This window comes from Mytilus trossulus, chromosome 8, assembly GCF_036588685.1.
Source record: "Mytilus trossulus isolate FHL-02 chromosome 8, PNRI_Mtr1.1.1.hap1, whole genome shotgun sequence".
Taxonomy (NCBI): domain Eukaryota; kingdom Metazoa; phylum Mollusca; class Bivalvia; order Mytilida; family Mytilidae; genus Mytilus; species Mytilus trossulus.
The window spans coordinates 64,908,997-64,921,484 of record NC_086380.1 but is presented as its reverse complement, the minus strand read 5'-3'; the positions used below and the strand labels follow the sequence as shown (position 1 = coordinate 64,921,484).

At 31.7% G+C, this 12,488-nt stretch overlaps 1 protein-coding gene across 1 annotated transcript; it reads left to right on the top strand.

The window, feature by feature from the left end:
• Positions 1 to 17: 17 nt before the first annotated feature.
• LOC134682050 (uncharacterized) lies at positions 18 to 12,488 on the top strand. Its single transcript, XM_063541648.1, has 9 exons — positions 18 to 151; positions 2,143 to 2,385; positions 2,901 to 2,984; positions 4,168 to 4,701; positions 8,028 to 8,114; positions 8,838 to 9,044; positions 9,739 to 9,807; positions 10,161 to 10,235; positions 12,245 to 12,488. Exons 1-9 carry the CDS (start codon positions 106 to 108, stop codon positions 12,337 to 12,339), a joined length of 1,440 nt encoding a protein of 479 aa, XP_063397718.1. The 5' UTR covers positions 18 to 105; the 3' UTR covers positions 12,340 to 12,488.

Here is a 12,488-nt window from a genome sequence, read left to right as displayed (position 1 = left end):
GTGGAAGTCTTTGTCGTTCAAACGTTTGATGGAATATGGCATAATCGTTTTACCATAAGAAATCATTTGACCGAATGTACGGAATCCCAGGTTCACAAACCGAAAATGGAGTTGAATATGCCAAGTTTGAATTCAGGCACAAGAAATGAAGGTAAATTAAACAATAGAAAGCATGTCATCTATTGATATGAGATGACTGGAAACAAGGTTTAATTAAGAATTCGAAATTGTCATAAAACTGGAAAAACAAACAAAAAATAGGTATATAGATAAATAAAAGCATGATTTGATGAAAAAAAAATTGTCTGTTAGTGTTACATTAGAAGATTTTTTCGTACAAACTTACTACGAAGTTAATTTTAACAAAGATGTTTATTTTCAAAATTTGCCTGACATCCTCCCTCCCCTTTCCTATTTTAGCCTCCTCCCATATTTCCAAAATCTAATTTTACAACTAAAATCTAATTTTGAGGGGCGATAGGAGGGGTCCTGATCCCGAAATCCCGGGCTTAAAAACATGAAATCCCAAGGTCCCGAATTTAAATACAGTAAATCCTGACGTCCCGAAATTCGAAAAGAAAAATTCTCGGATCCCGAAAGGGTCAATCCCGAAATCCCGAGCTTAAAAACACCTGATCCCGAAGTCCCGGTAAAGGTCCTATCCCCCCTCTAATTTTGAAGTTAAAATCTTTATTGACTTTAGTCTTTGTTTAGGTTGGTAATACTGCAGTCACATTAGACCACATTCGCACTACGATCTGAAAAAAAATGCCAATTTTGGCGATCGTAGTGAAATTGTGTAGATTGTAATAAGGTCGTGGTGAGGTCTTCATGATCGTGATGAGCGTGATGGCCAACTTGAGCATGTTCAAAACAATCTAGGTGCGATTGTGGCAAAACGGGTTGTAGTAGACGTGTAGTTAGAGTGCAGTTAGATCGCATAGGTTGCTGTACTGTGGTAGTCAGAGCGTATAAAAAGCGTGATGCTAGTCTGAGAGACTACTCTACGATCTCACAGCGACGTTACTATAACCTTTCTACAACCATCACATTCTGAAAACTGATTGATTTTATAATCATAATAATGGAATGCACACTAGACCATTTTCATATAAACGTCTTTTGACTCCCTGTTCTACAATCATGACAATTATTTGACAAGTTATACCTACTCTGTTGTAGGACATTATGGCACTCAGGCAATAATGAGTAACCCAAAAAAGTAGAATCGTATTTATTTATCAGTGCAATTTGGCGGAAAATTTTCTATTTTCTCATCATTTAGCCATCATGGTCATGTATGTTTCTCGATTCTCGTTTTTTTTATATAGATTAGACTGTCATGACTGTAGATTAGACTGTCATGACTGTTGGTTTTCCCGTTTGAAAGGTTTTACACTCAAAATTTTGGGGCCGTTTATAGCTTGTTGTTCAGTGTGAGCCAAGGCTCTGTGTTGGAAGGCGGTACATTGACCTATAATGGTTGACTTTTTTTTAAATTGTTATTTGGATGGAAAGTTGTCTCATTGGCACTCACACTACATCTTCCTATATTTATGGAAAGCATATATATATAAATAGAAAGCTTTCCCTCAAAATTGTACTGGTTAAAATTTGGAATTTACCTATATGCATTGCTCTTGCTTGACCAAGTATTAGGATGAAGGACCTACCATCATGATCACAGGGAAGGTAACCTGTCGAAAAAATATTAATTCAGGAGTCAAAAGTCAGTAATAAGAAAAGGGACTAATTCAACATATATTCAACAATATCAATGTACATGTATCATTTCATGTACAAATGTATAATGAATAAACGTGTACAACGATGTTGATGAATGAAATAATTTTAGAGCAGTGGTTTTGTACTGATTGACGAGTTATTCATGGATGAGTTTTAGTCCATAGATATCCCTGACTATGCCAAGTCTATAAGAAATGGTATGGACCATAACAAATTGTCAAAAAATTTTCATTAACACAAATTTCTTACAAAAATAGAGTAGCCAGAAATATACCCAAGGGACAATCAACATTATGATTATTAATTTAAGCTCATACATTTTTGTACATTGTAAATAATCAACCATCAATGATCATGCTTATGCTTTTATTATTCAAATTATATTTTGAATTCTAGACTACTATTGTGGCCTAATATACAGTGAATTGATAGAAGGACCGCTACGAGAAACAGATCTACTACATAGATTAGTAAAACTGGATGTGTTGGCAGTAGAAGTTAGACAATGTCTGGTTTTGATGGAGAAAAACGGGTCTATATGTAAGACTGGTGCTCAAGAAACTGTATGGCAGTTAGATTCAGAGATACATAGTGGAGACTTTTCAGAAGATACAATTCTGTCAGACTCTTCCTTAAATGGTAATAAAGGAATATATATAACAGTATTGACATGACAAAAAAAAAATAGATTTTGGATAACATGGATAATCATACATGATAAGATTTGCTAACAAAATATCATCATTTCCAAAGGGGACTCAGCCATGTCAGCAACCGAACACTCTAACAAGTTTATCTACTGTAAAACTAGCCAGTCAACACTTAAATTTTGGTTAGGCAAGTTAGACTTTTATCTTACTTAACTCTGATTGTCAGTTTTCCTGCTGAAGGTTAGACATTGTCACAAGTCTCTCTGGCTTCTTCCAATAAGTTGTGACCAACTGTAAAACTAAGTCTCAATAAAGTCAATCTTTTGAGAATCTGAAATAGAATTAAAAATGTGTCAAAGAGACAACAACCTGATCAAAGTGAAGACTATGATCAGCCGAATGCCACCAATGGGTCTTCAATGCAGCGAGATTATTTCACTTTCCTTTAAAACATTTTGAAGTCACATAATACAGTAAAATGTTTCAGATATTTTTTTCTCACAGATTTGTGTGCCGGAATTGAAAACACAAGTTTAGAAAGCAGTACCAGTGAAAATACAGTTCCAAAGTCATCTTTAGGCATAGAAAGTAAATATTACATAGTTATAAGTGATGTAATTATTTACTGTACATGTACGGTAAGTTAATTATGCCATTTATTTGGTTTTGTGCAGTTTATAGAACAAATGTAGAATGGAAAGGACTATAGATGTACAATACTCAAAAATGAAAATTACAAGAGCATAATATCACTTCATTGGTTGAAATTGAATATACTTTGTTTTACACATTTGTCAGTCAATTTAACAATTAGGGGTCAACGAACAGAATTTTGAGGATTTCACTTACATGACTTAAACAATTCTGAAAAATTGAAAATTTGAATATTTTATGAGGAAAATTTTTTCAAAACATAAAAAAACTGTGAACATGGTGTTAGTGAATGAAATAAATACACAAAAAATAACTACAAACAAGTTTTTATAGACATTTATTATGAAGATCTCCCACTTGATTAAAGTAGCCAGGGAAGCCATCGTCTGAGAGTAGCTTCTGTCTTGGCAGCAATTGGTGAAAGGGTTAAACAAGTTATTACAGAAATGGGAATTTTGACAGTCATCTCCTCCTGTAATGCATGGTGTTGAAATAACAAGTGTCTATTATTGTTCAAAGGAATAATGTCTGTAACACCTTTCAATGTTTCAGTTATCAAAGACTTTTTGTTAAGGGAATTTCAAATTAAGTTTAGATACTTTCAAATTTGTCGCTGTTTGTTTTGTTGTTAAGATCGCCTGTGATTGTAACATGTTTACATATATTATCATTTGCATCATTTTCGTGAAATAATGTAAACACAGGATTACACCTTTGTAGCATTTTGATAACTTTATCTTGATTCCTAAGAAGGCAATATGTGAAAAGTTAAACATGCTTATAGCAGACAGATTTCTGTTTAGTCCAAGATTGTTACTGGTTACCAGCCTTAAGTTACAAGAGACCACAGAAAGATCATCCATGAATAAATTTGTTTTCAAAAATATTTTCCAACCACTACATCATGTACATGTACTAGTCAAAAGACATATTCTTACATTTTTCTTATGTCCAAACAATGTTTTGGATTATGATGGGCATTTTTTCCCGTTCCGGTGAAAATACAGCAATATTTTTCTATTTGTAATGATGAACCTTGAAACTACTGTGTCTTTAGTAGAAACATGAAAACTAGTAAAAGTTTTAAAGTGCATAACTGACTGTTTTTGATTTTCAGGCCTACCACCACCTGCTAAAAGGACAATTTCAAAAAGACCTGCTAAAGACACCAATATAAAGGCAGCATCCTCAACCAATGGACAGAATTCTTTTGAACCAAGAAGATCCAATTCTGAACAGACCAGTCCTAAGACAACACCACCAGCCAGTGGAGAACACTCTTTAGAATCAAGTTTGGTACCCAGTTTGACATCTTCTACACCAAACAGATCTATAAATAATTCAGAATCAATGGCACCAAGTTTGACATCTTCTACACCAAACAGATCTATAAATAATTCAGAATCAATGGCACCAAGTTTGACATCTTTTACACCAAACAAACAAGACAGATCTTTGAATAATTCAGAATCAATGTCATCACCTGATTCGTCCTTGGACAGTATTCCAAGCACGGTGTCTGGTGCAGCTGGTGGTTCTAGTCGTGGCTGTATGCTGACACAAACAGTAATGCAGGGAGACGATCAGTCCTCCAGGGTACAGCAGAGATACTTGTCACAAGTACAAACAGGGCCAAATACACAAACTATTTGTAAGTCTTTTACAGCTATTAAGGGTAAATCTCATTATACAAGACAAGTATTATTTATGTACTTTGTAATTTATGGAAAGAATGTAGAGTTTTCTCCCTTAGAATTCAGTTTCTTTTTAATAATAGCTATCAAACGTATGAAATTTAAAGGAAGTACACCACTAATTCATGGTCCCATTACTTTCTATGTTAAATTCCTCCATTTCAACCAGGCACACCTCTTTCATTTTAAGTTCAAATGAAGTGGCAATCATTGCATGTCAAAGCAACACTTTATGGTGTCTTCTACTGAAAAAATCAGCATACCTAACATTGCATATAAGAAAGAACTGGTTTCCGGAACTTCGGATGTACCAGAACAGGTACTTCAAATCTGACAAACAGACCAAATGTACCCTCTTTTTAAAAGTTGCTGCAGTTTTTTAAATATTTAAAATTAAAAGTCCAAAAGTGTTCTACAATGATCACCAGTCCTTCAGCTTTCATTTGATGCCAAAAATACCTAAATATCTTACATCTTTTGAAAGTTACACTCATGCGTAGGAACTATTTTGCGTTAAATATGTACTACTTTCTGGCCGGGCCCCAATTAGTGGTGTTACACCTAAATAGGAAGGGGTATTTGTCCTGTTGCTCATATTAGAAGTCAGTCAGGGGTACTACTTGTACAAGTGTATTTTATTTACTTGAAGAAGTGAAAAAAAATGTACACATATAAGTAAATAAATAATGTTTGAATAATCTCCCCTTAATTTTCTGAAAAATTTACTTGTATAAGTAAATTTTTCTTACAATCCCACAAAAATCCTCAAGTTTTGAAATGTAACATCATGCCTTTAATGATTTTTCCCAGGTTTGCTCAAATTTTTTCATTAAAGTTCAATGTTTCATCTCATTAATTCATCAAAGAAACTGATTGAGCAAAGATCTTGTATATTTGAGCAAGGCCTTCAAAAATTGCTCCTTTGGGGCTTGTAAATGAGCAGTGTTAAGAAGATAACAGACAAATGGGACTTTCATTGTACATGAAATTACACTTAAATGATAAGTAAAGACATCTGCAAATGGTACACAATTTAAAATTCTATTAGAGCAAAGAAATATTCAGAATTTAAGAAAAGAAGAAAGGTTGATTTTTTTACCTATACAAGTAAAAAAATCTGAATGGCGAAGGGACATAACTCAGCCAATATCTTTTTTACCTATACAAGTAAATAAAATCCACTTGTATAAGTATCCTACAAATTTACTTATATGTGTATATTTTTTTTTACTTCTTCAAGTAAATAAAATACACTTGTATAAGTAGTACCCCTGACTGGAAGTACACGGTTTTGTACTTCCAAACTTCTGGAAACATGTGTGCTCTAATATTATTTATATATGCAAACATATTAAACATTAAAAAAACTGAAGTTGTAATTTCTACATGTTCTACTTTGTGGAATCTTTCAGCACAAGTCAGGATAAGGTAAAGTTTTGACATGAAATAAATATCACTTATTTTGAAATTATGACAAACTAGCAATGAAGGCTTTAAATGTATGACCTAATATAAAAGCAAGTGGCTTGGCATAACTGTTTGTATGTATACTATACCTCAAAGGAACAATTTTTGAAGGCATGCACAGTTTCTCAACAACTGCACTCTGTAGATTTTGATGTTTAGTTAGGATGGTTTAAATGAGATGAAAGGTTGAACTTCAAATTAGGAATTACAAGCCAATTAGAAAATAATTAAGGCTTGTTTAAACTTTGAATCAAATTTTGAAGAAGAATTAGGGGAGATAACTTAACTTTAAAATGTAAAACTAATTCTGACTTATTTATCTATGTAAGTAAATTCAACAGTTACTTTTCTTTGTTTTGAACTAACTAGTATGTGTTATTTTGAAATTCTCCATTAGCCAACTTTATTTTTTATCACAAAATGGAAGAAATACAGAAATGTAGAAAGTTAGTGAGCAAGTAATTTAACATGGCTTAAAACTTATCTGTAGTCTTTAGACATGGTAAGTGTAACCCTAAGTCTGAAAAGCATTATTAAGTTTTGTCTTTATGTGGAAATTTTACACACCTGTCAAAATTTGCAACCTTAAACTGTTAAGTGTCTTCTCTACACTAGTTGACTGTCATTTACCCAGTCTGTCTCCTTATATCTAACAAATATTTTTGTGATGCTTCGCTCATACTTTTGTCAGCAGCTTGACCATGTTGTTGCCAATGATCAATGATGATGAGTTATTACATCCTATGTGCTCTTTTCTGATCTATTAGCCTTCTTCTACCTATGCTATAAATTATGTGCAGGGGGTATGCTTTGCAAGATCAAATTTGAAAATTGTGAATTTCACATCAATTAAATAAAGTTATTGCTAGATTTTCATTATAGGACTGCAAACAGTTGTATATTGGTATCACAACATCAACAGCCCCGTTCAAAGATATTTGGTTTCTGGACAATAACTTTCATATAAGTTAATAGAAATCTATGAAATTTAAACACAATGTTTATAACCACAAAAGGAAGGTTGGGATTGTTTTGGGGTAATATGGTCCCAACAGGGTAGGAATTAACAGCTAAAAAGGGCCCAAATCAGCACTTTTCTAGTTTCCAGACAATAATTTGTGGAACAGTGCATGGATCTCTCTGAAATTATACCACAAGTTTCTAAATCACAAAGGAATGGTTAAGATTTGCTTTTGGGGGTAAGGCTCAAACCATTTAAAGAATGAAGGACAAAACAGGGGAAAATCAAGAGTGTCCTGGTTTAATGGACAATTACCTCCCTTACACTGCTTTAAAATTATGTATAAAGAAATGTTGTAATGTCTGGAAGATATAACTGTCCATTTTTTTTTATAGAAGTAACTATTATTAAAATGCTGAATTAGCAACAGCTTAGTGTATTGCACAAAAGCAAAAAAATAAAATAAAATTCAAAACATATAACCTATTCTAAGTTCCTTGACTCCAGTTATTTTGTGCAAGAAACCTATAATGTGTCAAATATTTTATTACAATCCAAATTCAGACCTATATCAAGCCCAAATATTGTGTCCATTTTTGCCCCAACTGTTCATGGTTGGACCTGAGTCTGTGGTTGTATCCTACTGGGCGTGGCAAAGCAACTTTTTAATTATGTGACAAGCATGTCTAGGTGAGTATCTCAATAACTAGCAATTTGATATCTTTTACTTATATATCTACATGTGTAGATTTTCTAAAATTGCAATAATGTCTGTCCGTTTTTAGAAAATAACAATAATAAATGCCCTCAATAATTTTTAGATTTACAGTAATTATTTGTTTTGATTTTTTTCAGCTGCTGGTAATATTAACCTAGAAACCACAGCACCTGTCAATTGTCATCAACATACAGAAATTGATCAAAGGTTGAAACCTACATTAGGTAGGTTTGAGTTAAGTAAAAGATGTCACATTTAAGTTGAGAATAGGTAGTCATTTTGGTGTTAAGGTCAACAGTAGTAATATTAGACTTACTGTATTTTTGATATTATCGCTATTTTGTGCATTTTTCCTGTGATCTTGTTTTGTGATAATTTTCATATCATGCTTCTCGCTTGAGATGGAAAAATTATCGCTAGAAACTAAGGAGGCCACATGGTGTTGCTGACAAAATTGACAAAGTCGTCAAAGGTAAAATAGCGATAAACATATTATCATTGGTCATCTCAACTCGGTTGCTTTTCTCACTTTCGCTGTACCAGCTCAAGCGAGAAAATCAATCTCGTTGAGGTAATCAACAATAATCTATAAGTATACAAATATATTGATGCACAGAGAAAACATTGTCAACTGTAGAGAACAGTCAACGTCAAGTACAGAAGCTTTTTCTTTTTTGACTTGACTAACATCAGCAATGTAGATATATGAAGATGCTATGTGACATGATGACAATAAGACAACTCTCCATCCAAGTCACAATTTGTAAAAGTAAACCATTATAGGTTAAGGTCATCACAGGGGCTTGTCTAACACCCAATAGAAAGCTTTAAAGGGCCCCAAAAATCACTTTAAAACCATTCAAACAGAAAACCAACAATCTAACCTATATCTATATAAACAAAGAGAAATGAGAAACAATTATGAACCATTTTATTTTTCATTGTAGAAAATCTGAAGAAAATAATATCTGTATTTGTTAAACCAAACATGAATCTTAAGCCTAAAGATGTCGCTCAAAAATGTGGCCTAGGAAAATCCAGAAAAGCTGCCAACAAACTTTTATATCACCTGGCAAAGAAAAATGTACTAACAGTCACAACCTCTGATGGCAAAGACCCTAAATGGAACAAAGGTCCATCAGCTCAGTACAGTGGTAAGTGAATTTTCTTCAAATATTGAAGATACATTCTCAATGGTCTTGTGGTTGTGTGTTTGCCTCTAATACTTTTTTATTTTAAAATGCAGGAGGTTTAGGGTTTGAACCCGGCCAGGTCAAACCAAAGACTTTTAAATGGATATTTGCTGTTTATTCACAAATCAGTCAGCATCAAGGAGAAGGAACAAAGACTGATGGAATCAGAGTCATAATAATTAGTCCCAGTAGGGTGACATGTCTTCCTGCTGCGAAAAAAATTATATTGTGGATTCATTATTGTTCGTTGGATACTAATTTTTGTGGGTTTCGTGGATACCAGTGTGAACCTTGAATTCAAATGTTCAACAAATTACATATTTCCCTTAGGCTTTGTATGCAGAGATGGCAAAAACCATGAAATCCAATATTTTCAAAAATATAAGTTGTTGTCAAACCACAAAAATTGATACCAACGAAAATAAATGAATCCACAGTATATGTAAAGTATGTCATCACAGAATCGATCTACTAGCACATTAAAAGAATACAGAATATCTCCCATGCATCTTCCTCATTTGGTGGATATTTCTCTCATTGGCAAGAATACTATATCTGCTTATTTTTATATCATAAATTTCATGTAAATTCAATGCATATGATCATTACCAAAAATATAAATGAAAGCGTATGGATAAATCTTTTTTGATTTTAGAACGAGATTTACAAGAATGGGCTGCAGAAATAGAATATGGGAGTACAAGTTCACCTGCCCCAACTCCAGGTGGGTTTAGTGCTATCATTCATGTGCTTTTTTCTTCAAATAAAACATATATATAAAATTATTGAGCAAACATAAACAAAAAGCTTTAATTTGTGCATAACATCTGTTATACCATTGTATAATGTAACTTTGATTTCAAAAGTAATTTATTAGTGGATAAAGAGTCTTGAAAGAAATTTGCACTTACATTTTTATATTTATGATCTCAAAATGTGTATTAGGTTTTGGATTTTCATACATTTTGGTCTTTTAAATCATCAATAAAGAAACATTAACTGTTTACTAACATAAATGTTATTACGTATACACATTGGAATATTATTCTCATTATGAAAATATTTTTTCTTTTGTAGTTGTAAATCACCACCATCACAATCATCAACATGAACATAACACATACCTTCAGGTTGGAGACCAAAATGTTATGGGTAACTATCATTGTAATGTTTGAGAAATAATTGTTATGCTCCATTTATGGGCATTTTGTTTTCTGGTCTGTGCATCTGTTTATTCTTTCTTTCTTACGTTTTTCTTTCATTGGGGGGATTTCTACCCGTTTTCATGGTCCACTGAACATAGAAAATGATAGGGCAGATGGGGCATCCATGTACTAGGAACACATTTTTGTGACAGAATTTTTCATATGACCTTACCCATTACATTCAAATTTGATCCAGAGCATTGATTTTAAAAGGGAAAATATGGTATTAAAGAAAATAACTAAAGCAACGATAAGTGTTTGATGTGCCTGGCTGTTCTATTTGACCTTTCACAAGATAAGGCTATAAATTTCCAATAAATCTATTGCTTGCATGAATAATTTCTTAAATATCATGTTTAAAAAATATTTTTAATTTTCACAATTCTCAGTCAAAACATTTATTTTTCTTTGTTCAATACTATGTACCGCCAAAGACACATTTATCACCAATATGAATTTAACTGGGGTATTGACTTGCTTAAATCCATTAAAGTATAATTAATGCTATAGATAATACAGAAAGGTCCAATGTTGGATCATTCTGAATAGATTATTCCATGGAACACTGAATACCTTAATGGCTTTGAGAAGAGGAGATACCTTTAAAATTTTAACGTAATATTATCCAAATTTGGATCTTAGATATGAACATGTAGAGGAATAACCTTCAATGTATTGTTTAAAATTATGATATCATGGTTTAAATTAACATAAATCATTATAATTCTTCAAGAGCATTGAATTTCATTTTGTGCTAATGCGATGTATAGCAACCAACACTCAATCAATATTTTAATTTTGTACATTTGTCCAAGTTCTAATGCCTAAATTTATTTAAATATAGAGACTTTTAAAAAACATTTTGATTACCAAGCAAACAAATTGAGTCAAATAAGAATAAATGATATTGTATACGTAGTTACCAGGATGAATAAATGATATCTTATTATTTTGTATAAGAAGTTTCAAAATCAACATAATTATGATAATCTCATATTGATTCTTTGCAATGTAAATATAGTAACTTATATGCTTTCATAAATCATGCATAAAAAAATTAAAAAAAATATGAATTCTTTTACTTGAAAGAATACATGCTTGCATGAATAATTTCTTAAATATCATGTTTAAAAAATATTTTTAATTTTCACAATTCTCAGTCAAAACATTTATTTTTCTTTGTTACTATGTACCGCCAAAGACACATTTATCACCAATATGAATTTAACTGGGGTATTGACTTGCTTAAATCCATAAATGTATAATTAATGCTATAGATAATACAGAAAGGTCCAATGTTGGATCATTCTGAATAGATTATTCCATGGAACACTGAATACCTTAATGGCTTTGAGAAGAGGAGATACCTTTAAAATTTTAACGTAATATTATCCAAATTTGGATCTTAGATATGAACATGTAGAGGAATAACCTTCAATGTATTGTTTAAAATTATGATATCATGGTTTAAATTAACATAAATCATTATAATTCTTCCAGAGCATTGAATTTCATTTTGTGCTAATGCGATGTATAGCAACCAACACTCAATCAATATTTTAATTTTGTACATTTGTCCAAGTTCTAATGCCTAAATTTATTTAAATATAGAGACTTTTAAAAAACATTTTGATTACCCAGCAAACAAATTGAGTCAAATAAGAATAAATGATATTGTATACGTAGTTACCAGGATGAATAAATGATATCTTATTATTTTGTATAAGAAGTTTCAAAATCAACATAATTATGATAATCTCATATTGATTCTTTGCAATGTAAATATAGTAACTTATATGCTTTCATAAATCATGCATAAAAAAAATAAAAAAAAATATGAATTCTTTTACTTGAAAAATATGATTAATTCTATTACATTGTACATTGTACTTGAAAAATATAAATAATTCTATTACTTGAAAATTTAAATGGTAAAGAATTTTCTTTTTCTTTCAGCTCTTGATCCAAATAATCAGGAAGAAAAAAGAGAAAGAGAAGTGGTGCCAGCATCAGAAGACATGGTATCCAACTTACAACACAATTCCCAATAATTAATTTTTTTTTACCAAATAATGGTATTTCCAAGATATGTGATATGTGCAGAAGTTATTTTTATACTAAGAATATATTTTTAATGAAAGAAGAAGGATGATATGCTACTTTCTTGGCCTCTTCAACTTCAATTAAGAAAAAGTATTAA